The sequence below is a fragment of the Hyperoodon ampullatus genome (assembly GCF_949752795.1).
Source record: "Hyperoodon ampullatus genome assembly, chromosome: 1".
NCBI lineage: Eukaryota > Metazoa > Chordata > Mammalia > Artiodactyla > Ziphiidae > Hyperoodon > Hyperoodon ampullatus.
Genome location: NC_136914.1, coordinates 220,020,147 through 220,044,891, shown reverse-complemented (window position 1 = coordinate 220,044,891; position 24,745 = coordinate 220,020,147). Strand labels below are relative to the sequence as shown.

Sequence of the window (24,745 nt, the reverse complement as noted above, 5' to 3'; positions counted from 1 at the left end):
ATGAGTATATTGAGAAGAGGAGGAGGGCATAAATGAAACAATAACAATTGACCATACAGCTGGGACTTACCTGGCGGTCCAGTGGTTAGGATTCCGAGCTTCTACTGCAGGGGTCATAGGTTCGATCTCTGGTCAGGGAACTAAGATCCCGCAAGCCACGCAGCCAAAAAAAAATACAAAAACCAAAACAAAAAAACAATTGACTAAATGGCAAGTCTCTGCACTCTTCTTGAAATGCCTATAGGTTTGAAATTATTTTAAAACAAATTACTTTTTGTAAATGGTGATACTTGTGCTCTCTGGCCACCTGATCTAATTATATTAAAACCAAGTGAGGCAAGATATCAGAAATCAGGATTGGGACAGACTTCCCTGGCGGTCCAGCGGTTAAGACTCCGTGTTTCCAATGCAAGGGGCGCAGGTTCAATCCCTGGTTGGGAAGCTAAGATCCTACATGCTGCATGGCACAGCCAAGAAAATTTAAAAAAAAAGAAAAGAAAAGAAATCAGCATTGGGAAAACATGCCTCTAAAGGCTTCCGGCTTCGCTGGGCAGATGCAGCCATTTCTGGAAAGTTCCAAAAAGCAAAACTTGAAATTGCCATGCACGGGCAACAGTTTACGTAGCATTTACATTGTATTAAAGCTATTTACATAGCATACATTGTATCAGGTATCATAAGTCATCTAGAGATGACAAAGTATACAAGATGAGTGCAGGTTATCTGCAAATGCTGTGACATTTTATATGAGACTTAAGCAAACTCAGATTTTCGTATTCTTGGGGGTCCGGGAACCAATCTCCCCTCGGATGCTGAGGGATGACCGTATACACCTTTCTCTGGGTTCATGCATACCTGTTGCATATCTGAGTACAAGCAGCCCCTCTGCTCTGTAGCCAAATTGCATCAATGTAGGCGCTTCCTTTGCTGTCTGTGCCCAGGTGGGAATTGCTAAGGAGCAGTGCATACCCTTCCTTCCTGCATTGTCTTGTGACTCGGGCACCCTGACCCAGAGGTCTTGACAATAAAGGCAGGTGTGTCCCAATCCTGGGCTCAGTTTCCTCTCAAAAGCTTTTGGATCAGTTTCTAGGCTTAGGGGAGATGCTAGGGAAAAAAAGAAGTCTCTAGATCTGAAAAGTTCTATCCCCCCAGCACTTTGCATGGCTGTTTCCCTCTCATTATTTAGTTCTTAACTGAAATGTCAGCTTTTCAGAGGGGCCTTCCCAGACCCCAGCTAGAGTAATCCCCTAGACCCTTCACTGCCTAATCACTCTTTTTAATTTCCTCATGATACACCATCTGAAATTATTTATTTATTCCTTGTTTATTGTCTCTCTCCCTGATAAGCTTGCCTGCTGGTGTCTGCCCTCGACAGCAGGGATCTTGTCTATCTTGCTTATGCTGCAGAGCCTGACATTTAATGGGCAAATGATGGCTTCGAGTTGAACTGCCACCGTCCAGCCCTATGCCTCTGCCACCTCCGAGCACCCCTGCAGCCGCATGCACAGTTTTCCACCCCGAGTTCCTGGCATTTTCCCTTTTCACGAGTTTTAGCTCTCTTTTATGTTCCTGCAGAAATTTCCTTTATTTTTTGTGAGCCTAGCAGGGCCATACAAATTAGAGTGTATACAGGATCGAGTTGTTTTGTAGCAGGAGACTCTTCAGAGTGTCTAATCTGACACATCTGTGATCATTTTTTCACCTTTGCACAAAGCAGTTCCCAAATACCGAGCATCAGGCTTTGGGCTCTGATGCCCCAGCTGCCTTCCTGTCTTCATCCTATCCTGACTCCCATCCTGTGCTTCTTTCCATCTCAGCTGAATGACCTTGACTGCCATGTAGGTCAAAATTCTTGCCTGGGTCCTCATCCTTTCCTTCCTAGCACTTGACAGAGCAGCAATTATACAGTTATCTCTGTCTTCATTTTCTTGATGTCTGACTTTCTCCAAAAACTGTAAGCTCCATGAGTGCAGGACCTTGTCTGTTGTCTCTGCTACTCTATCTCCAGTGTCTAGCACGTGGCTCAGCACATAGTGGGCACTCAGGAAACATTCATTAATAAATGAAGCACCAGGAAAAGGGGCAGATTTTCATCTCGGATTCATGTAATTGGTAGCACAGCAGGAGCTATGAAAGAACCAGGGCATTGAAAGTTTTCACTAACTTCCCACTTTGCCTGGAAGCCTGGCAGAGTAGGGGTACAGAGATCTCCTGGAGAGACATACTGAATATCGAACAACAGCAAGTGACACGTTTATGACGACAGCCATAAAAAACACATCGTTGATGCTCCAACTCAGCCGTGGCTGGACATACACGGCCACCAAGTCCAGAGTTCCTGGCACCAAATCAGATCTCACCAGGAGGATCTCACCTGTAGTTGGCTGTCTTCCCAAGAGGTGATGTTGCCAGAACTATTATAAACTTTTTTTCCTACCTGAGAACGTACATGTTTTCCCATTTGATTTGCAAAAAAGCTCGTAACCAGCTACAGCCTGGAGGAGAGTCCATGCCAATAGGGGACCCATTGTCTTAGTTCCTGCTCCACCTTTGACTCTTTTCCTGCATTGCCCCTCTCTGCCTGCTGTTCATCAAGTCCTGGTTACCAGATAGCGCCCCCTTTTGTTTACACCTCATCTTGCAGTTCCTCACTGTCATGCCATGGTCTTTGGGAGGGTGATCCAGAGGCTTCATCTCCAGGAAGAGAGGATGGAGTCCACACAGCTCTTCTCACCACACTGTTCTCCACTTCATCGTCTTGAAATACTCTTTGTACCTGATTATCATGTGTGACCATCTGTGCTAGTCAGGCTTTCCTGTTTCAGGCACAGTTCCTACTTTCTGAATCCATGTGGTGGCACATGTTAGGAGTCTCTATTTTTTGGTACTAGAATCTAAACCAAATTGGCTTCAGTAGGAAAGAAATGCATCACTTGTACGTTTTTGTCTACACATAACAGAACACCCGATGAAAAGTGGTGTAAGCAGTGAGGACATTTATGACTTCCCGGAACAAGACGTCCAGAGGAAGGGCAGTTGCAGCACTGGTTCAGCAGCTTGGTTATGTCAACAAGGACTTGGACTCTTGCTGCCTTGTGATGTTAATTTGTTAGTTTGTCCTCACATGGTCACAAGATGGCTGCCACATTTTGAGAAACACATGTGGACATGATACTTTTGGCTAAATAGGAACATTTCCTCTTGGTATTTATTTTTATTGTGGAGAAGACATTTTTGAGAAGACCTTCCATAGGTTTCTCCTTAGTCCCATTGGTCAAGATTGGGCCACATTCCATCACAGGTACCAAGTTCGGAGGAAAGGTGAATATCTTTTTTTTTTTGGCTTCTATGGTGGAAAATGAGCTCTGACAGTAAAGAAGAAGAGATGGGGAAACAGAAACAGAAAATGTTTTACAGTCTCCCTTAGTTAGGTTGGGCCACGTGACCAGACCTGACCAATAGGCTGCAAGCAACAGTGACATGCGCCATTTGTGGTTGAGGCAATTAAGCCAATGCTTACTTCAAGACTTCTAGTTTCACAAGAAAAATTATACCTATTTGGTTAAGGCACTATAGTGGGGTTTCTATTATTTTTAGCTGAATAGACGCTGATACACCCTTTACCCACCAACCTGGTTATTGTCCATTTGTCCTCACCCCTACCTCATATCCATCCCGATCTTCCTTGGCCGTGTTCTGCCCAGAGACTGATCTATGGACTACATCACACAGGTTCTCTTGCCCTCTGGCTTCATGTTGGCATAGCCAATGGGAGCTAAGCACAGGGGAGATGTTGAGAGAGAGAGACCAGGGTATTTCAGCTCCCACTTCCTCTTTTCTTAGCACTTTCTCTTTTCCTGGCATAGCTGCATCCCTCTAGGACCAGAGCTCCTGTCTGATGGACCCTTCTTCGTGGCTTTAGCCCTCATGGGGCTCTGGTAACACTGCTTCTTCCTCTGACCTGTCAGGCCCAGAAGTGGTAATGACTTCCCAGTGTTACTCATCCTGGGTACCTGTATAAGTTTCCTAGGGCTACTATAACAAATTACCACAAACCTGGTCTCCAATTTGTCTATTTTTTCCTTGGTTGCTTGAGCTTTTGTTGTCATATCTAAGAAACCATCACCTAATCCGAGGTCACAAAGGTTCACACCTATTTTGCCTCTAAGAGTTTCATAGTATTAGCTCTTACATTTAGGTCCGATCCAATTTGAGTTAATTTGTGTGTATAGTGCAAGGGGGAATCCAACTTCATTATTTTGCATATGGGTATCCAACTGTCCCACCACCATTTGTTGCAAAGACTATTCTTTCCTCTTTGAGTTGTCTTGGCACCTTTTTAGAAAATCCATTGACCACAGATGTATGGGTTTATTTCTGACTTTTAATTCTATTCCATTGAGCTTTATGCCCGTCCTTATGACAGTATCACAGTCTTAATTACTATAGCTTTGTAATAAGTTTTGGAATTAAGTGTGAGTCCTTCCAACTTTGTCTTCCTTTTTCAAGGTTATTTTGGCTATTCTGGGTCCCTTGCATTTCCACATGAATTTTAGGATCAGTTTCATATCTGTCTCCTGGTGAGACCCTGGAAGGCAAAGACAAGTCTCTCAGCCGTCTTTGTGACCTGCTTGGTTTGCTGAGTGTCTGGCCTATTAATACACATCAAAAGCTTGTTGAATTCAATGAAATGTTCCAGGGATTTTTGTCTGGAGTGTGGAACAAATTTCCACCTGGAAGAATGCTAAGTATTTGTTTCAGTTCCAACGCACTGAGCTGCAAGTAGCAACTACAAAACAATTAACGGTGACCTAAACCACAGGATATTTGTGGCTTACTTAACAAGGAGTCTGGAGGTAGGCAGACTCCAAGTCACTCAGCAATTCAGCCATGTCCATCCTTCCTCTCCAGTGTCCCCAGTATTCTGGTCTTTTCTCATGCTTGTCATGTCATCAGTAGTAGACGGTTGTCATCGTGCAGGCTCCATTTCCTCATGCCAGCATCACAAAGAAGAGTGAGGATGGGGGTAAAGGCTTTCTTTTCCGGAGGCTTTGTGTGTCATCCAAATGGGAAGCTCCCTCTCATGTCACTGTCCAGAACTGGACCGAGTCCTATCCCTAGCCCAGTCATTGGGGAAGGGGGATGAGATTACCATGATTCACTTAGACCAATCATGCTTCATCCAGTGAAGCAGGTGCCAGAGCATACCCTTCCTGAAATCCAGGTGAAGCAGGAGTGAGGTGAGATATATGTGTTGGGCAGCAATGAATAGTGCTTACTCAAGCTGACTATACCTGATTCACAAAATGGTATTTTTGTAGACTCGTGTAGTAACTCAACTTATAATGTTGTTCCTTTGAGAAACATTGCAATACATGGAATGAAATTCCAAAATACATGGAATGAAATTCATCCATTTACCTTTAAAACTATAGGAATATAATTTCATCGTTCTTAGACCCATTTGAAGGTATTTTAGAATCTTTTAGTTTGAGGACCAATTATGAACATAAACTGTCAAGGTGTAGATATTTAGAAGCGATGGTTAACAGAGTTTACTATGAGAAAACCAAAAAAACTTGTGAACTTTTTGTTTGTTCATTAGTTCTTCTGTTCTCAAAAAGAGTGGGATTGCCAGCTGTTTATAAACCCCATTTGGTCCCCCCAAGGATGGCTCAAGGAACTAAGTTCACAGATAGTGGCAGAATCGCCTCTCTTATCTCCAAGTCCACCGCTCATCCTGCTTAACTGCAGGAGCCTCGATCAGCAAACATGGGCTGCGTGCCCATGACCTGGAAATGTCCCAGGTATTTCTGTCTGGCGCTTGGAATGAATTTTCACCTGGAAGAATGCTAAGTATTTGTTTCAAGGCTGTGGCTGTGTCCCGGAGAGCCAAAGAGACCCTTTCCCAGTCTGTTGGGGCCGGCACGCGGGACCAGACAACCAAGATCCTAAGCACCTTCCAGTGTGGAGTAAGTGGGATCTCCGTGTATCAAACATCAGGGGCGCGAAAGGTCAGGGGCCTGCGCTGCGCCCGGTGCCGGCCCGGCGGCGCTCTAACCACTGCGCCCCCGATCTCGGCCGCGCCGTCGGCCTCCTGCCACAGGCGTCGCTGTGCTCTCGCGCCGGCCCGGGAGCCGCGTTCCGCAGGGAGCAAGCGCTCGCGCAGAGCAGGGGTTTCAGTTTCTGGCGCGAACTTCCGCCGTTGCGAAGTTGAAGGGCGGCTTGGCGCGATGTCTGGGGACGGCAGCGGCCGCCGGTCCGAGGGCCGGGGCCGGGGCCGCGACGCGCACCGGGATCGCACCTGCTCCCGCTCCCGCTCGCGGTCCCCGCTGTCGCCCGTGTCCCGCCGCGGCGCCGCGCCCGAGCGCAGGGAGGCCCCGGAGCGCCCGAGCTTGGAGGAGACGGAGCCGTCGGATTCCGGGGACGAGATGATGGACCCGGCGAGCTTGGAGGCGGAGACCGACCATGGCCTGTGCCGCCAGATCCGCCATCAGTACCGGGCGCTCATCAACTCGGTCCAACGTAAGGCGGGGCGGCGCGGGCGCGGGCGCGGGGCGGCGCGGGCGCGGGGCGGCGCGGGCGGCGGCCGGGGCCAGCCCTGCGCCGCCCAGCTGCGCCTCGATTGGCTTGCGAGGCGCTCGCATATCCGTCCTGCGGATAGCGCTGCACGACCTTGGCCGGGGCGCGCAGGTCCCCGAGGAGCAGGACGGCACCGCCGGAGGCCAGGCGCGGTCGGGCGCTCGTCCGAGCCCAGACGGTCGGGAAGGGGGAGAGACGGCACGTGGAGTCCGGGCTCCTTCTCTTGCATCCAGCGGTTCCCAGCGAGCGGTCGCCCGCCCGCGGCAGCGTCGCCCGTGAACTATCAGAAATGCAAATTCCCGGACCGCCCTCTGGACCTATCCAGTCTGAAACTCTAGGTGGCCCAGGGGATCCTGTGGCTTGCAGAGTTTGAGAACCACTGTTAGGTGCGCTCCTCAGAGGCTGCAGAAGGAGTGGAGCCTTTGGGTGAAGTTTAGGGGGAGCCAAGTGGGTCCCCTTTTAAAGTTCATTCTGCTAAAGGGGTACAGTCATCTTTCTCTTGCCTGGCCGTTTTGGTTAAAGAGATCAAGCTATTGGAAGTATTTCCCCGGGGAACAGGGGGCGGGGCTTGGCTGTGTTGCTGCAGCTGGTCACTTTGTCAGCCATTTGTTAGCGAATGATGAGCACGCTTCCCAAAGCTTGTATTTTTTTAAATAGAAAACCGGGAGGATATATTGAATGCCAGCGACAAGTTAACAGAGGTCCTTGAAGAGGCCAACACCCTGTTTAATGGAGGTAATTCATTATTTTATGTATGGAAGCTTTGTGTTATGTTTTAGGATAATTTTCATTAGTTTTACATAAGAACCGAATTGTTGACATCAGACAACTCCCACATTTATAATAGTGCTTTACTAGTTTTGGAACCTTTTTCACTGTAGCACTACTACTACTTTTATTGTGCACTTACCATCCCCTAAGCATATAGTAAGGGCTTTACATGACATTTGGGGAGGTGGGGGGCAGCAGCCTGTCTAACAAGCCCCCCAGGTGGTTCTGTTGCTTGTTCAAATTTGAGAACTTTCTGTGTATTATCTTTCTACTGTATTGACTGTTGTATCCCCAGCATGCACTGGTTGAATGGATGAATTAAAAAGAAAGAACTGAGCTGGACTTTGACGTCCTGTTTCTTTCCCTGTCCTCCCGACTTCCCTTCCCTCAGCATCTTGCTCTTGGTCCACCTATAACCCAGTAGGGGTAGCCATGTCTACAGGTGGCCCTGTTGGTCTCTAATGGGGGGAGGGGTGTGAGAAAGAGAGAGAAATCTCAGCACTGAACTCTAGACCTTTGTTGCAGAAGGAGGAGGCGCTAAAAAATAACCTTGGTTTGAATTAAAAGCAGCAGCAGTGTTAGTGGTAAGAGCAGTCTGTCTGTCTGAAGACAGAGGACAGGTCAGAGAGGGCCCTGATGTGGGCACTGGGTCACAGAGCCCTAGGATGAGTCCCCAGACCACTTTTCCCTCCTAAATCCATTGTGAGCAGAAAGGGAGGGTGCAGGCAGATGCGGGTAAAGAAGTCAGTAGAGCTGGCCGCTGCCCGGACACCGCAATTCCTCATGTTCTTTGAAGACCAGAATGTTTATTTCTGGTCATTCGCTAGTGTGGCTGATGTTTAAATGTCACCCCCTTTCACATTTTCTATCTGTACGCTTTCAAATCTGTGTCTCTCTTGCTGTGACTGCAGCCTCTTTACCATCCCGCATCTTGGTCTACCAGTTCACCTAATTTCCGCAAACCTTCCCGAAGCCAGCCTTTCCTTTTCACCCTGTGAGATCCCTCCTCTACCCTCTAGGCTTTTCTTCTCTCCCAAGCCTGGACCCCCCAGGCTGGCTCCTCAAGGTTACTCTTGACCCCTTCCCCCCCTTATTATTATTATTCACCCAGCTTAAGAGTTGTCGATCAACAGGTCGTTTCCCCCTCAGCCATTTCCACTGTGCTGGCTGGGTCACCTCTTTAAGGCAAAATTATTTACAACTGACCTAGGAGACGGTCAGCCAACACAGAATTCTATATCCCCCATAGACGTGGATTTGATGTTCTCAGTTTTAACTCTTTAGAGGCTTGGATCCATCCGTGAGGGATCTGCACTTTCCTCAGTGTGCGCTGTGACAGTGATGTGCTGGGGGGTCTAGAACAGCCTACGAACCCGCCCCCCTAGCTTCTGCCTCTGCCTCGTTCTCTCACTCATTGTCACCCTCGCAGTAATTCTCCGAAAATAAAACTGAAGAGAGGGACTTCCCTGGTGGCGCAGTGGTTAAGAATCCGCCTGCCAATGTAGGCGACATCGGTTCGAGCCCTGGTCTGGGAAGATCCCACATGCTGCGGAGCAACTAAGCCCGTGAGCCACAACTACTGAGCCCCTGTTCCACAACTACTGAAGCCCGCGTACCTAGAGCCCGCGCTCCGCAACAAGAGAAGCCACCGCAGCGAGAAGTCCGCGCACCACAACGAAGAGTAGCCCCTGCTTGCCACAACTAGAGAGAGCCCGTGCTCAGCAGCGAAGACCCAATGCAGCCAATAAATAAATAAATAAATATTTTTAAAAATTGTGATAACGTTTAAAAAAAAAAACGGAAGAAAATGATGTATACATACAAAGCTTGGAGTCAGTAAGTTCACCAGCCTGAGGAATGTTTGGGAAATAGTAATTCAAACGAAATGGCCTTGGGGAGTGAGCCAAGCAAAGGTTTTTGTGTATTTGAACTTTGCAGTATTTGTCTCTTCTTGGGTGTCTTTTCAATTTGCCTTTGCCGATGTTTCTGGAGTGCTTTTACACACCGCCTGTTCCCTTCGGAGTCTGATTAAACCCATTCCTCTCAGCCCTGCTGTTTCCCCCAGTGGACCCTTCCCTCACCTCCCCAAACTTCCTCCTCGGTTTCCCTGCCCCATTCCCTTCTTGTGTCCTATTTAAATCTTTTTCTGCCTATAGCTTATCTTAAATCCCATGCCCTCTGTCAAACCTCTTGGGATCATCCATCCTCAGCGGTCACGGCCCTGCTGCCTGTTCATTTGGTGGTGCTCGGCCCTGCTGCCTGTTCATTTGGTGGTGCTCGTGCTGCCAGGTAGAGGCTGCATCTCCCGCTGCCGGCCCTGCACCTAATTTCAGCTGAGGCTCCTTGACCACTTACCTGTTGATGGGTGGCAAAGCACCACGCCCAGCACAGTGCCTTACACATAGCAGGCATTCAGTTTGACTTACATCATCAGCGCGGTGTTAACAGTGGCTGGGATGGGTTGCTGGAGTCAAAGGGAAAAGCCCGTGTTGGAGATGATGGAGGTTTTGTTAAGCTGGGGTTGTTATGAGATTGCGGTTCAGTTCCCGGGAGTAGGAAAAGTGCAGAGGGAGTTGGCTTTTAGGAAGACTGGTTAGCTTTGATTTCAGATTTTGGTGAGCTGGGCAGGGGAACCAGTTTTTAGACGGAGATGGATGATGTTTGAGATTTTTTTGGTCCTGTGGGAAATGCGGAGTAAGTGTAGTTGGAAGTTTTGGGAAAATACCTGTGGATAATGTGTATGTTGTAATGTGTGTGTTTTCCTTCTTTTTTGAACAGTGTCCCGAGCACGAGAAGCAGTCCTAGACGCCCACTTTCTTGTTTTGGCTTCAGATTTGGGCAAAGAGAAGGCAAAGCAGCTGCGTTCTGATCTGAACTCGTTTGATATGTTAAGATATGTTGAAACTCTAGTAAGTTCAAAGCTACAGAATCTTAATAAATGCTTCATCTGTCACATATTGTATAATTATCTACTTTGCTTATATCCATATGCAAATGGTTTTCACTTCATTTTTCCTTTTTTTGGCCTCAGTTTCCTCCAAAGAGATCTTACCAAATTAAACAGATGACAGTCAAGCTATGTGGTGGAATCTAGGTTGGCAGTTTAGAGCAGTTTGAAAATCTCCTAGCCTTCTAAGACTCTGGGTGCTATGTTTATTTCAAATGGCCATTTTTTTCCTCACTCGGCTGTCAGTTCATAAGTGTTCCAGCTTATTCTCAGTGACCTAGGACGTTTGTCCCAGGCTGGGCAAAAGCCCACACCGCAGGTGGCAGAGTTCAGCTGGAGATGACAGGTCTGGTGGAGGGGGCATGTTTTGATTTGTCTTTGAGAATATTTCAGAACCATCCGAATATGATTGGGGTTCTGCTTTTGGGTTTTTTGTTGTTGTTGTTGTTTTGTTCACCTGTCTTTGCCTCTTAATACGTTTGAATGGTTGTTACCTGAAATTTGGAAACTTTTCCTTGATGGGTTAACCAAAAAAAAAGCACAAGGAGACTAACTTTGTACCTTACTCTGTTGTCTTTTTTTCCTTGGTTCTACTTTGAGCCAACCTGTATCCTAGCATTTCTGCTAGGACATTGATTTTCTGACCACATGTTTGTTAAAAGGTTATTAAAATGATTTAGTACCATGAGACCTGATCAGATAAATTATTTTGTAAAGGTATGAGGCAGACGAGGTTTTCGTTGTTTCTAAGGCCTTAGATTTTTTTAAAATTTAAATTTACCCTACTTAAATTTTAAACCTTAAAATCTTCTTTTTTAACAACTTTAAAATTTTGACGTATCATGCATTTTGGAAAATGCACACTAATGTATAGCTCAGTTAATAAAGTTAACTATGTATTGGGTAATCTTTTTAAAAACTACTTTTATTTATCAGGGTGAGCTTTGTACTTTAAATAATATATCAAAATAAATTCCAGAAGTCTTAAAGCAGTCCATATAAAACCTGAAATTAATAGCTGTCTAGTCTCTGGGAAGGGAAGATCTTTTCAAGTATGACACTAAATAAAAAGACTATAAAGAAAAGATTGGTAGATTTGACCAGACAAAAATTGAAATGTGTTCCTCCAGGCGTGCGGTGGTGGGACAGGGTGGCAGGAGAACAGAGTGGAGCTGACCATGCCTCTCTGATCGGGTTCTGGCAGCCTGTCTTTTCTTCAAAGTTTAACTGCCTTTAAAGGGTGAAGCTCTCTGAGGGTTTTTGATTATTGTTTATATATGATACTACCATTTTAATTTGATAACCTCTAGGCATTTCATAATTTTATAGTGTAATAAAAGTGTACTTTCATAAAAGCAAATTTAATATAATACACTTTCTGTAAGATAGCTTCAGGTAGCAGAATTATTAGACTTCCGCCACCTCTTCCCAGGAAGGCGGTTTTAAGATGAACGATTCTCTCCCTGACACTAGGCCCCTGCTCTCTGGAAATGCTGAGATACAAGCTGAATAGAGGTCTCCAGGAGGTTGGCTGAAAAATGAAAATTGAAAGCCAGCTAAACTTCCCTGTTCTGTCTCAGAACTTTTGCTTCGGGATGTCATGTCATATTTTTATGCTAATTCAGCTTTGCTAATACTTTAAAAGTGAACTACGGGTGATCAGAAATTGCTGGTGGGCTTAGTTCTGGTCCATCCACCCTCAGCCTGCAGGGGGCTAGAGCAGGGTTTCTCAGGCTGGGCACTATGGACATTTTGGGCTGGCTGAGTCTTTGTTGTGGGGCCTGTTGTAGGATACTGAGAGCATCCTGGCTTCTGCCCACCAGCTGCCAGTAACGCTGCTCTCTCCGCCTCCCCCCAACCCAGTTGTGACAGCCAAAAATGTCTCCAGACATGAAGCCAAAAGACCCCTGCGGGGGCACGGGGGGTACAGAATCACTCTGGTGAGAACCATTGGTCTGGATCATCTCGCTTTCTTACCAAAAGGTTCTGAGTACATTGAGGAATATTTTCTGCCACAAAGAAGGTACGTTTGAAAATAGGAATTTATAATAAGAAATTTAGCCAACATGTTAGGACAGCTAAAACAGACTTTGCCTCTGGCCTGTTGTTTAGTGATAGAGATGATTGGGTACGGTGAATGATTGCTTGTGGCTTAACTGGGGTTTTTGTTTCCCTTCATTTTTGTAGCTGACACATATGGGTGTAAATCCGCTAGAAGCTGAAGAACTCATCCGTGATGAAGATAGTTCTGATTTTGAATTGATAGTCTATGACTCCTGGAAAATATCAGGCAAAACAGCAGAAAACACCTTTAATAAAACCCATACATTCCACTTTCTGTAAGATTATTTTAAAAATCTGATAGACCAGCCATTTGTAAACCTTGTTTTTTATTGTAGGGGCAAAAATTATCTGGTATTGTGGAGGTGACGATCATGATGACGTTTGGAGACTTTCTAAACTTTGATTTAAAAGCCCATAGAATCTTGATGTGGATGGACCCTCATCCTGCTTAACTTAAGCAGGAAAGGCCGTGGGCTGGCACCTGCTTACCAGGGCACCCTGCTGGCTCCTTTGCTTTCTTTCTTTTATTTTCTTTTTTATATTTATTTACTTATTTGGCTGTGCCGGGTCTTAGTTGCTCCTTTGCTTTCTGGCGTGGCAGACTTTGGGTCTGTGGCATAATGTCTGGTTTGTTTTATCATCTTTAAAATCCTTATCAGGTAGGAGGATGATACCTCCTATGAAAGATGTCTTAAAATTCTACCAGTATATGTAAAGTGCCATTTATTATATATAATTCCCTGTTATAATTCTCTGACTTATATTTGAAGACTGCTTGAGTCACTATCACATAAACTGCCTAGTTCATTTTTTGGATACAACTCTTAATTTTGAAAAGCTTTTCTTTATACTCAAATGGAATTGGCTTCTGTCTTAATTTCCCAGCTCAGTCCTATGGAGAAGCTAAGAACAGCTCTTACTGGTTCTTCTGTGAGACAGCCTTTAAATACATAGTAGATAACTTCTCTAGGGTAAGCACCCAAGTGGTTTCTTCCTTAAGTGGATAGCTCCGGGGCATTTGTCTATTCTGATTACCCTTCTAAACCTTCTGAGATTGGTAGTGTCTGTTAGAAGGCTTTGGAGATGCAGATGTGGTCCGTCTGTGGCGTGGGGCCCGGCATCTGTTTTTTAACAAGACTTCCCTTAACTCAAGTGCCCAGAACCGCTGTATATTATAGCATAAAGGTCAAGCTTCCTTACTATAGGAAAAGTCCAAGTCTTTTTTTGTTGCCGAGTTCTAGGCTCTGTCATAAATCCTAGGATCTAAAGATAGCCTTTTGTTGTGTGACTTAAACTTTATCTCATGATGTAGCTCAACTTGCAGCCACAATGATTTATGTACAACTTTGCAGCCTTGCACTTGCTGTTTGTTCCCTTGGCCTGCAGTATCCTTTCCCCATTTTTTTCCATCTGGTAAGGTTTACTTCTCCCACAAGCACCAGCTTGGAAGCCTCCAGTGACTTCTCTAGACAGAGGTATCAGTGTAGGATCAGTCTTCCCAACCAGACCACTCCCATGTCTGGGTAGATCTCTCTGTCCAAATGCTCTCCTAGCACTTGAGTAATACTCCACTACAGCACCACAGGATCTACCATATTATGTGGAAATGGATCTTTGTGCGTGAATATTTATCTGTCCATCTCTACTGTATACTTTGATTTCCTTAAGTGTAGGGACCACATGGGTCTAAATTCTATGGCCCTTGGTTTCTGCATGGTACCTCTGTAGGGCTTTTTTGGAAGGTGGAGGGAATCCAAAAGAGAAGGGAATCCCTTGGCCTCTGCCTGACCTGTTATCTCCTAAGACAGGTGTGTTCTGGATTCCCAGGCTGTGGGCCTCTGCCCTGGCACCCCCAGACCAAAAGGCTTTTAACTCCAGTGGAGCTGTTCGTTCCCTTCCCCTGATCTCTGAAGTTGGCTTTGTGAAACAGACAACAGGCTAGCTGGGAGGACCACGGGCATATTCACCCGCTTACTGTTCAGAGTAAAATACGAAGTTGTTGAGGAGGTATCGGTGACTGAGGCGAGCTCCTAAGAATTCTTTTGGACACACAGAGGGAGCAGAAAGGGTGTTACAAACCTGACACAAGAGTCTTGGTCTGATGTCACTCGTACGTCACTGATGCCTGGTTGTGAATTTGACTATGCCGTGGGAACTGCTTTCAGTTAGTGAAATTAGTTTGTTTTAAAAACAAAAAGAGACGTGAGAGCATATTTTTCATTAGGTTGGGTTCAATACAAGGAGAGTGCCCTGTGCCAAAGCCACGAACCGATCGTTCAAGGAAAGTTCGTGTGATAGAAGAGCAGCAGGCAATGCCTGACGAGGTTTGTTTTTTCACATGTTGCTTTTTAACACACCTAATTTCAAATAGCCATTAATATGATATACATGTAATTGGGCCATCTTTTCTAAGCTTTAGGGTCTGGAGTCAGGTTCTGCCACTTAAAAGTAGTCATTTAATGTTTGAATCATTTTTGACATGTTTAAGCCTTTAAACATTTTATCCAATTGACCACTTGTCTTAGTTTTAACTCATTTCTGTAGTTTGGATTACTTCTCCCAAACCAGGGTTTCTTAACCTCAGCACTGTCAACATTTGGGCTGGATAATTCTTTGTTGTGAGAGGCTGTCCTGTGCATTACAGGATGTTTAGCAGCATCCTTGGCCTCTTCCCACTAGATGTTAATAGCATCCTCTCACTCCCCCCCGCCCCACCCCACGTATGACACCCAAATGTTAGCAAATGGCCCATCAGTGCGGTGGGGGAGGGGTGGTGCACAGTCACTCCCGGTTGAGAACCACTGTTCTAAAGTGTCCCTTTTGTATTTTGCTATTTTATGTTCAACCTGAAAATGGTTGATTGGGTAATGCTACTCTTCTATCAGAAAATTAATATGAAAATGTTACTAAAACCAGAAAAATCTTTTTTAACTATTAATTGTAAGATGGGGATAAACACTGCTAGCAATCCCAGATAAAAGATATTTAGAGGAGTTCGGCCATGTAAGAGATCAGAAAAGGTTAACAGACAAATAGGTCAGTCTGCTTGATAACGACTTTATATTTTCAGTTAAAAAGAATGGAAGAATCTCATCAAGAAGCAACAGAAAAAGAAGTAGAAAGAATCTTGGGATTGTTGCAAACATATTTTGAAAAAGATCGTAAGTATGATACCAAGCTCAAAAGGGAGCAGCTTGTATTTATCAGTTAGGCCTGTGTCACTTTCAGTGAGAAGTTATTTTTATTCAGAAGGCATATATGTAATGTTTGAATCATTTTGATTCTTTCTTGACATACGTCTTTATTGAGGCTCCCCCTCTCTAGAAATTCCATGAGAACATTGGTGTAGTAAATTCTCATTTTTATTTTTAGAAGATGGGATATTTTTTGTTACAAAATAATACATGCCATAGAAGTGAGAAAAGTAAAAAGTCAAGTACCTATTCTACCTGTCCTCACTCCCTAGAGGTTGCCACTTATAAAATGTGATGTGTATATTTTCAGATTTTCTTATGTTTATGTCATAATAAATAAGCAACTAAGTAGGGATTTTTCTTGTCGGTTTTTTGCTTTTTTCAAAGCTAATCATAACATACACATTATTCTGCAATATGACTTCTCCATGTGGACATTTTCCCATATCAATACATAAGGTCCCGCTTATTCTTTTCAGTGATTCCCACTGGGTGGCTGTATCATAAATACATTTAACAAATCCTCTATTAGCGGGCAAGTTCTTTATAACATTTTACTCTTGTGTAAACCGCTGGAGTGAAAAATCTTGGCACATAACTTTGTGCACATGTGCTAATATTTCTGTAGGACAGCTTACAGATTTTTAACAGGTACACAAGATTGCCCTCCAGCAGGGTTGTATTGATTTCCATCCCACAACAGGATGAATGCCCATTTCCTTTCTCTGGCTAACACTAGAGAGTATTGGTCTTAATTGATAAGCAAAAACAACTTTTCCTGTACTGAAGAATTTTTTTCCTCTTTTGTCTGTAGCTGATACTCCGATGTCCTTCTTTGACTTTGTGGTTGATCCACAGTCTTTTGCCCGAACAGTGGAAAACATCTTTCATGTTTCTTTTATTATAAGGGTAAGATTTAAGATTATTTCTCTAATTGTTTTTATATGCTTTTAAAAGGGTAAATAATAACAGGTACAGACGGGAGCTGGCAAAGGAATTTGTACTAACCGGTAAGTGTTTTAGACCCATTGTAGCAAAACATTGACAAGTCATAGGCAGAAGAAACTAGCTAAAAACTTATGTGCTTGCTTCTACATTTTAGAAATTTTTTAGAGAAAGAATTGGCAAACTTTGAATAAGGAACTTACAGATTAGATAACTGTATGATACAAATGTTAAATTTCCCAAACTTGGTAGTTGTCATGTTATGCACGAGAATATTCTTGTTTTCAAGAAACATACACTGAAGTCTTAGGGAAAAGGAACAGATTGTCTATCACTCTCATAAAAATTAATATATAGAGAGAGAAAGCAATAATGTAAATATGGCAAAAGTCAAACAGTTGGTGACTCTGGGTAAAGGATATCTGGGAGGTCTTTACAGTAGTCTTGTGACTCTTAAGTTTGAAGTAATTTCAAAATAGATGGTTTAGGGGAAAAAAAAGTACTCAGAAATGTACTTTGAGAATTTGCTCTAGGCTGTCTTTAGTATTCTGTCAGGTTGCATTCCTGCACTTGTAAGATGAGTTCGATTTTCATCTTACGCAAAAATCTTGTATTGACCAAAGTATTTTTCCAGAAATGATAACTAAGTCATATTTTGTCAATGGTAAATGGTAGAATTATGCATAATAAAATGTGGATATTCAGGAATTCCCTGGCTGTCCAGTGGTTAGGACTCCACGCTCTCACTGCTGAGGGCCCGGGTTCAGTCCCTGGTGGGGGAACAAAGATCCCACAAGCCGAGTGGCACCGACAAAAAATAATAATAAAAATAAAAAGTGGAATATTCAAAAAGTATGAATCAGTCAAAGAGTCAAGATGGTTACAGTTTTATTTAAGAGCTCCTCAGGATGCGGTCGTAAAAGAGCTGATTAGAACCTGAGGGACACCCTGTGCCGAGAAAGATGTTGGAGAAGGCTTGTCCATATAAATGCCTCATTATCGTTATGGTGCACTTTGATTGTCTAAGATTTAGAATTTTCTAATTGAGTAATTTTTTCATCCAGTGGTTATAGGTTTTGAATCTAAATTTTAGTCTTCTCCTAAAATCACATTTGTGTTTTAGGATGGGTTTGCAAGAATAAGACTTGACCAAGACCGACTGCCAATAATAGGTAAATGATTCTATGTTCAGAAAAATTAGTTTTAGAGAAAGTGTACTTGTTACTAGAGTTTGTGAAATGTATTTTATTAAATGTAAACTAGTTTTTATTTTAGGTAACAAACTTTACAATGCTGTGTCTTCTTCAACTAACTGAAAATGCTGAAAACTTAATCATAGTTTAAGACCTATGGATTCATCTGTGTCATTGATTGAACATCTATTGCTGTGAAGACGAACAAGAAATTATATAATTTCCCTTAAATTTTAATTTAGGAAGCTTGTAACTGCAGTTATTTTTTGTAGTTTCCTTCTATTTTAACCCTAATGCCAGCAGCTTCTCCTCTCCCTGAGAGAATCTTTAATTCTTTGTTGAATGATTCACACTCTCCATTGCTCTTTGCCTTCTAAGGTCTCCTGTAGAGAATGAAGTTCTTTCATTGCACTTATGTCTTCCTTTAAAAGTTCTTAATTTCATGTTGGACCCACTAGGCCTTATCTCTGTGGTTGGTTCACAGATATGCAGAGTTTTTCAAATGATTGGAATGTGTTATTCTACCACATTTTTTTCTGAATGGAAGCAAACGGGACTGCTTGCTATTGTAATAATACAGCACAGTAATGCATGAAATCCTAATAAATATGTAATATTCTAAGTATCTTGTTGATACAGGTTTCATTCCTATTATTCATTGGTTTCTGTTCAGATTACCTCTTCTGACTTGATAACTTTTGAAAACTTTGTCTTTCAAACAGAGCCTGTTAATATTAACGAAGAAAGTGGAGGAATTGACCAAAACACTCAAATTAGGAATCAGGGAATCATAGCTTTGAGTTACCGTGACTGGGAGGTAATGCTCTGCGTGTTGCCTTGGGCAGTTCGTCTTCAAGAATTCCTTTGCTGTAAACCCAGTGCCCACATGTTCTTTGTTCTCTGCCAGGAGATTGTGAAGACCTTTGAGATCTCAGAGCCTATGATTACTTCAAGTCAAAGCCGGCAGAGGCTAAGTGCTTGACACCAGCTGAAGGTAACATTTCCTGTGGGAAGCTGCACATATTTATTCAAGTTTCTTTTCACCTTTTCACATTCTGGTGAAATTTGAATTTTGCTTCCCTCTAGTGCCCCATTTTTAGAACTGTGTGTAACTGTTGAAAAAAGCAGAACAGGACCTACTGGTTGCTAGTTCCCTTCTTTGGATTGATTACTTTGGTGGGGTTATGCCTTGCTGTTGAAAAGAGACAGAGCAGGGATTGTTCTTGGTTTGGCTTTTTTTACGCCCAAACACATGGATAAATTAGATAAGTGGAATATTGAATCCTCCCATCAGTTTTGTTCATTGTCCCATGAGGTTCGCTTACTTTCTAAGTACAAAGTAGAAAAGGAGGATTAAGACGGAATTACCTTGGAATGACGTGGGTAATGGGCATTTCTGAAACCTGAGTTATGCTTATGAAGTAATTCTTCATCTTTATGGAGAACGTTGCTGGGAGGAAATCTTCGTCATGACCTGGCATTCTGTACTGCACACAGCTGTGGGTGGGAATCAGGAGACTGGGTTCTGTTGGCTCTGCCACTTTAAAATGTTGGGCAAGTCAATCTCACTCAGCTTTGTTTTCCTTCTCTATAAATCTATCTACAAAATGGGGGGGATTCTGAATTAGATAATTGCTAAGACTTTTTTTTTTCTAGCTCAAATTTTCTATGATTTGGAGAATTAAAATTAGCTTTTTAGTACTTAATGTAAACTTTTCTTTTTAAGGAAAAATAGCTTTATTTTTAAAAGAAATCAAATGTCTACTGAAAGTATACATGAAACAGCATCTTTCACTTAAGCCCTAAGCTTGATGATGTATGCCCTTTATTATATTCCAATGAGATTTTGGAATTCAATTTCAAAGACAATAACATTTATTAGTAGATATTGAAGAAAGCTACTGACTTTGAGGAAGAAAGTTCAGTAACTGTTTACCTACCCTAAGATACTCATCCCCACAATATATTGGGGATTATTTGAGCATTTAAAAATTTAACAAAATATTTATCTTTTCATTGCATCCATCAATACCTTAAATTCTCTGCTGCAATCCAAGTAAAATGATGGTGACCAGTGTTTTCTGATACTGTCCATGATGGACAGAGTAAAATCACAGCATAAAGAGTAGCCAAGAATTTGTACTGTAAACGTTATCTGGGTCCAAACATCTTGCAACAATGAATGTAAACTCTTAACATGTGCTTCAATTAATTGAACTTCTTTTGTTCCGAGATAATTGAAGGTAAGAGGAGGATTCATGTAAGATATATAATGTGTGTTTACTTGGGTCCTCCTCCCCGAGGAGGGGCTGGTTGTTAGATTTCATGTATGCATCTTAAATGAACTTGTATCATTTATAAACTGTTAACCAGCTATTTTCCCCCTTTTTTTAGGACTCAAGTGGATAGTGAAGTCCAAAAAGGAAAGCAGCATATTGTATTGTACATACTGTATGATTAAGCATTTTTAAAGACAGATTGTTTTTAGTAAAGTGTCGCTTTTGATAGTTAATGGGTCGTCTTTGATTAAAGGAGGTTCACTGCCATATTCACAAATAATTGTAGTTATTCTTTATTTTCTGTTCTTGGGAAGAGTTTCTCCTTTCTCCAGTCCTGTCCCATTAGAAGTTTTAGTTAGGTTGTTAATGGCCTAAAGATCATTAGGGTTCTTTGTGCATCCTTTTAGCTGTAAAGTTAGCTAGTCAACTCAACAAATATTAGGTGGCACCATATGAAATTGTTGGTTTTTTTTAAGTAAAATACAGTCAAATATCAGCAATTTTATATGATTCAGCCTATGATTTACACACAAGAAACTACTCAGTCCTCTTTCAAGCCAAGCCAGACCACTTTGGATCCATCTTACCAGCAGTCCTCTCTTTGTACTTGAGGGCTGCTGACTGCCACAGAGAAACCCCATACAACAGGGTGGAGTGCCGGTGCTCCCATGGGTGCAGGGCCTTCAAGTCTGTCCTTGATGTTCTCTGAGCCCTAGTCGCTTCCTTTGCCCATTCCCACACTCTGTATCCATCCTTTCTCACTCTTACCCTCTGGTGTCAGAGGTAGAGGTGTCTCTTCTGTGGAGGCTCTGGATCTCTGCATCCTCGGATCTCTGCTGTCAGTCATTCCTTCGCTGTATCTAGCACTTTCCCTTCAACCGCGCTCACCTCTCATCTTAAAAACATTACTGTGACCCTTCTCAAGTTACTGTCCTGTCTCCTTTTAAAAGAACAATCACTTGTTGCCTCCTCCTGTCAGTCCTCACACCATGCTGTGTAGCACCTCCTTTCTCACCATCCTACCAAGGCTCTTTATTGGTGATTTCCTTTCCAAATTGTTAAATCCAATGGATAAATGCTGTGCATTTAACACTTGAAAATTTACTTTTTGAAAACTGTACATCCTTATATCTGATGCTTTCCCTGGTTCACCTTCCACCACCTTACTCTCATGATTTATATTATATCTGTATCCTGGCCATTCCCTAAAATTTATCTGACTAAACTCTGAAAAGCTACAGATGCATGTAACCAATGGCTTACTGGGCAGCATGTTTGTGGGCTGTTTTAGACATATGTATAAAACAGCCCCCAAATTTGTTTTCCCTGTAATTGCCGTATGGGTACTTTTACTACCTTATTTTCTCAGAGAGAAACCTAGGATTTCTTTTTTCTTTTACTGCCACAGTCTCTACCTTAAGTGGTCACTAATGCCCGTCTGGTCCCTTGCTGCCACAGACTAGCCTCTGTGTCCCCCACTTCCTGTCTGTCCTTCAGATCGCTTCCATATCTTCAAAACCACTTGTCAGTTTCTCAGCCATCTCCCCACTGCCTTCAAGATTTGAAACCCTGAGCTCTTCAGTGATGTTCAAAGCCTCGCAGGATCAGGCCTTTTGCCTACATTTCCAGGCTCACTTCCTTCCATCTGAACTCTAGCCATTGCTTTCATTTTGGTTAAACAGCTTTACTGAGATATATACTTTACATACTATGCTATTCACCCATTTAAAGTGTATAATTCATTCATTGTTTTTTAGTCTGTTCATGGGCTTGTTCAGCCATCACCACAATCTGGTTTTAGAACATTTTTGTCCCCCCAGCCTTGGACCAGTAGCAGTCACTCACCCCTCTCCATCCACCCTCCAACCCCTCAGCCTAACCAACCCCTAACCTGCACTGCGTCTATAAATTTGTCTGTCTCTGTCTTCATCAATTTGCCTATTCTGGACATTTCACATAAATGGAATCACACAGCATGTGGTTTTAACATTTGAATTTTTTGAGCATGTGTGTTTAGAGCTGATTTTTTAATTCATCTGCTTTCTACTTGTTTCAAACTCTCGTCATTAAGAAACTTAAAAGTGGTTACCTTTTGCAAACCAAGGAGGCAAAGCTGTTCCTTTGCATTTTGTACCTTTCTGTAATTGAGTTTTCTAACCATGTACTTTTTCATTATTTTAAAAGATTATCAACAGAAGTTATTTGGACAGGGAGGTTATGGGCCACTTTTACTTCTTTAAGTGTCTGAATAGAAAGAAAAAAAAAACTGGTGTGTTCTCTCTTAAAGGTCAAACGCATGTAACACGCCCAAAGCCTCTTTTCCTCCAGAGCATTGTGTTTTAACAGCACCTCGTGCTTACCTCAGTTATTCGGTGCTCCCCACCCTGTCTGTTTGCAGTGGAGTTCCCCCACTGGAACTGAAATAAGTCTGTGCCCCATTTTTACGCCGACGGTGGCCGGCAGGATGTAGGCACTGACGTTGAGTTTCTCCTAACTGCTGTGCCTGCCCGAGGACGTATTTTCCAAAATGCATTCTCAGGCCCCCACGTCCCCCATAAATTGCTGCTACTCTATTCTCTAGTCCATATTCTCAGTATAGCTTTTCATACTACAGAATTGGACATAGCTTTGTTTTACTTCTTCTATTGTTCTCTTCCCCCAGTAGATTGTAAGCCCTCTAAGGGGCTACGTCCTAAAGTCTTGGATCTCTGGCAGGGCTAGGGCTTAGGCCTAGGTACATGATATCCCATTAAATTTTAGGTACATTGGAGAATACAAGACAATGCATTGTCTGCATAATAATTGTAACAGGCTTTTACACTGTCTGTCTATATTTATAGAGAGGGAGCCAGGGCTCTTTAGTCAAGATCAACTCAGAAGCTGTGGAATTGCAGGTTTCTTTGTTTGTATAACAATATTTGTTCTTATGAGCAGTGTCCACATAAAAGAACAATGGAAATCATAAGGAAGGATAGAGGTGTGTGATAAAGAGTTTCCAGAGGCTTGGAGTGGTAGATTAAAACACAGCCCCAAGTTTTTTTTTGTTTTTTTTTTTTTTGTTTTTTTGGCTGTGCTGGGTCTTCGTTGCTGCACGCGGGCTTTCTCTAGTTGCAGTGGGCGGGGGCTACTCTTCGTTGTGGTGCACCGGCTTCTCATTGCGGTGGCTGCTCTTGTTGCGGAGCACGGGCTCTAGGCGCACGGACTTCAGTAGTCGTGGCACGTGGGCTCAGTAGTTGTGGCTCACGGGCTCTAGAGCGCAGGCTCAGTAGTTGTGGTACACGGGCTTAGTTGCTCCGCGGCATGTGGGATCTTCCTGGACCAGAGATCGAAGCCGTGTCCCCTGCATTGGTGGGCGGATTCTCAACCACTGCGCCACCAGGGAAGCCCAGCCCCAAGTTTTTTTGAGAGAAAGAGTCTGTTTCTCTCCCCTTGAATGTGGGCTGATCTTGGGTGGCTTGTTTGATCAGTGGAATACAGCAGAAGTGAGCATCTGATAGGCCTCCCAGAGTCCCGAGTCGCCATGTAATAAGTCCAACTACCACGTGGCCCTGAAACTACCTGGAGAGGGGAGACAAGGTGAAGGACCAGCTAGGCTCAAGCCTCCTAGCCATCCCTGCCAAGCCATCACCTGAAGGTCCCCAAGCATTTCCAGTGGTGCTGCATGGGGCAGAAAAATTGTTCAGCTGAGCTCTGCCTGAATCCCTACAGAATTGTGAGGTAAAATGAAATGGTGGTGGTTTTAATTCACAAGGTTTTAGGTTAGTTATACAGATAGCTGAAACACTTGGGAATGCTGTGCTTGTGGTTTAACTTTTTTATTTTTTTTAAGTGTGATGCACTTAGAAACAATATTAGGGGATATAGGATTTTACTGCACCAACATCTATGAAGGTATGCTAGCCTAAAAAAGAAGCACAACCTAGAAAATAATTTAAACTTTCTGTTTTTCTAGTTGACTTCTCAAAAATGGTGGTATACTCAAGAGCTCTCTTCGGAGTGGTTTTACAATTTTATCTTCTTTTTTTTGACTTTTTCATCAGAATAGTCACTTCCATAAGTGCTTCCTGGTAAGGCTGGACAGTTGGATAGGCTGTGACCCATTCAAATTCTTTTACTTCCTCTTTCTCCACTTGAGATTTCAGGAAAGGGGGAGCTTGCATAGAGAGTTTCTGAGCACCTTGTCGACCATTGCTTTGCTCTGTGAATTCTCTCCCTCAAGTCATTCGATCTTGATGTCCCTTTGTTTCTTTGCCTAGGCCACCCTGTGCTTTTTGGTCTTAGTTTTGTGTGTTTTCTGGATATTTTCAGTGTTTTCATTCTTCTCCAGTGTTAATAGTTTGGGGGAAGGTATTTCATTTGAGATTCCTTGAGGGAGTAGTCGATACTTGTGGTCTCTGAGGCCTCTGGCTTGTTCGGCTCGGTATACATGTTTCCGTATCTGGTTCAGCTGTCCTTTATTATATATATAGTCCATGGCACAGATCTCAAGTGGCTATTAGCCCTGCAGGGCACTCTTACACCACGTTCCAGCTAGGGTCTCATAATTGTTTCATGTCTTCCTTTTCAAGCCTCTTCCCCTCTCCTCCCCCTGCATTCCCTCCTAGTTGAAGACTGTGCCTTAGACATCCTTGTAAAAACAGAAGCAGCCCCTCAGGAACACCGTCCCCCATGCATCTATCCTGGACTCTGCCTTCCTGCCTTTACGGTGGAAACAATGCCCCTTGGCCTATCAAAAGCCAGTTCTTCCACCTGTGCTTGTGGAACTTCAAG

At 43.3% G+C, this 24,745-nt stretch overlaps 1 protein-coding gene across 3 annotated transcripts; it reads left to right on the top strand.

Annotated features, from left to right (window-relative positions):
* The first annotated feature begins 6,225 nt into the window (after positions 1-6,225).
* On the top strand, positions 6,226-20,255 carry NSMCE4A (NSE4 homolog A, SMC5-SMC6 complex component). Of its 3 annotated transcripts, XM_079709385.1 has the most exons (11): positions 6,226-6,525; positions 7,240-7,317; positions 10,132-10,262; positions 12,488-12,639; positions 14,589-14,688; positions 15,435-15,525; positions 16,373-16,467; positions 17,627-17,675; positions 18,419-18,513; positions 18,604-18,690; positions 20,091-20,255. In XM_079709385.1, the coding sequence occupies exons 1-10, from the start codon at positions 6,234-6,236 to the stop codon at positions 18,676-18,678; spliced, it is 1,158 nt and encodes a 385-aa protein (XP_079565511.1). In that variant the 5' UTR covers positions 6,226-6,233; the 3' UTR covers positions 18,679-18,690; positions 20,091-20,255. The 3 variants fall into 3 exon arrangements, 2 of the variants coding, with proteins under 2 accessions (XP_079565511.1, XP_079565510.1); XR_013811027.1 differs by lacking the exon at positions 17,627-17,675; XM_079709384.1 differs by having other exon boundaries at positions 18,419-18,690.
* The last annotated feature ends 4,490 nt before the right edge of the window (positions 20,256-24,745 follow it).

Excerpts from the sequence above, each read along its gene's own strand:
- NSMCE4A (XM_079709384.1), top strand. The coding sequence starts at position 6,234 with ATGTCTGGGGACGGCAGCGGCCGCCGGTCCGAGGGCCGGGGCCGGGGC. Across the intron at positions 6,526-7,239 it reads GCTCATCAACTCGGTCCAAC|AAAACCGGGAGGATATATTG; the intron begins GTAAGGCGGGGC and ends TTTTTTAAATAG. Across the intron at positions 7,318-10,131 it reads CAACACCCTGTTTAATGGAG|TGTCCCGAGCACGAGAAGCA; the intron begins GTAATTCATTAT and ends TTTTTTGAACAG.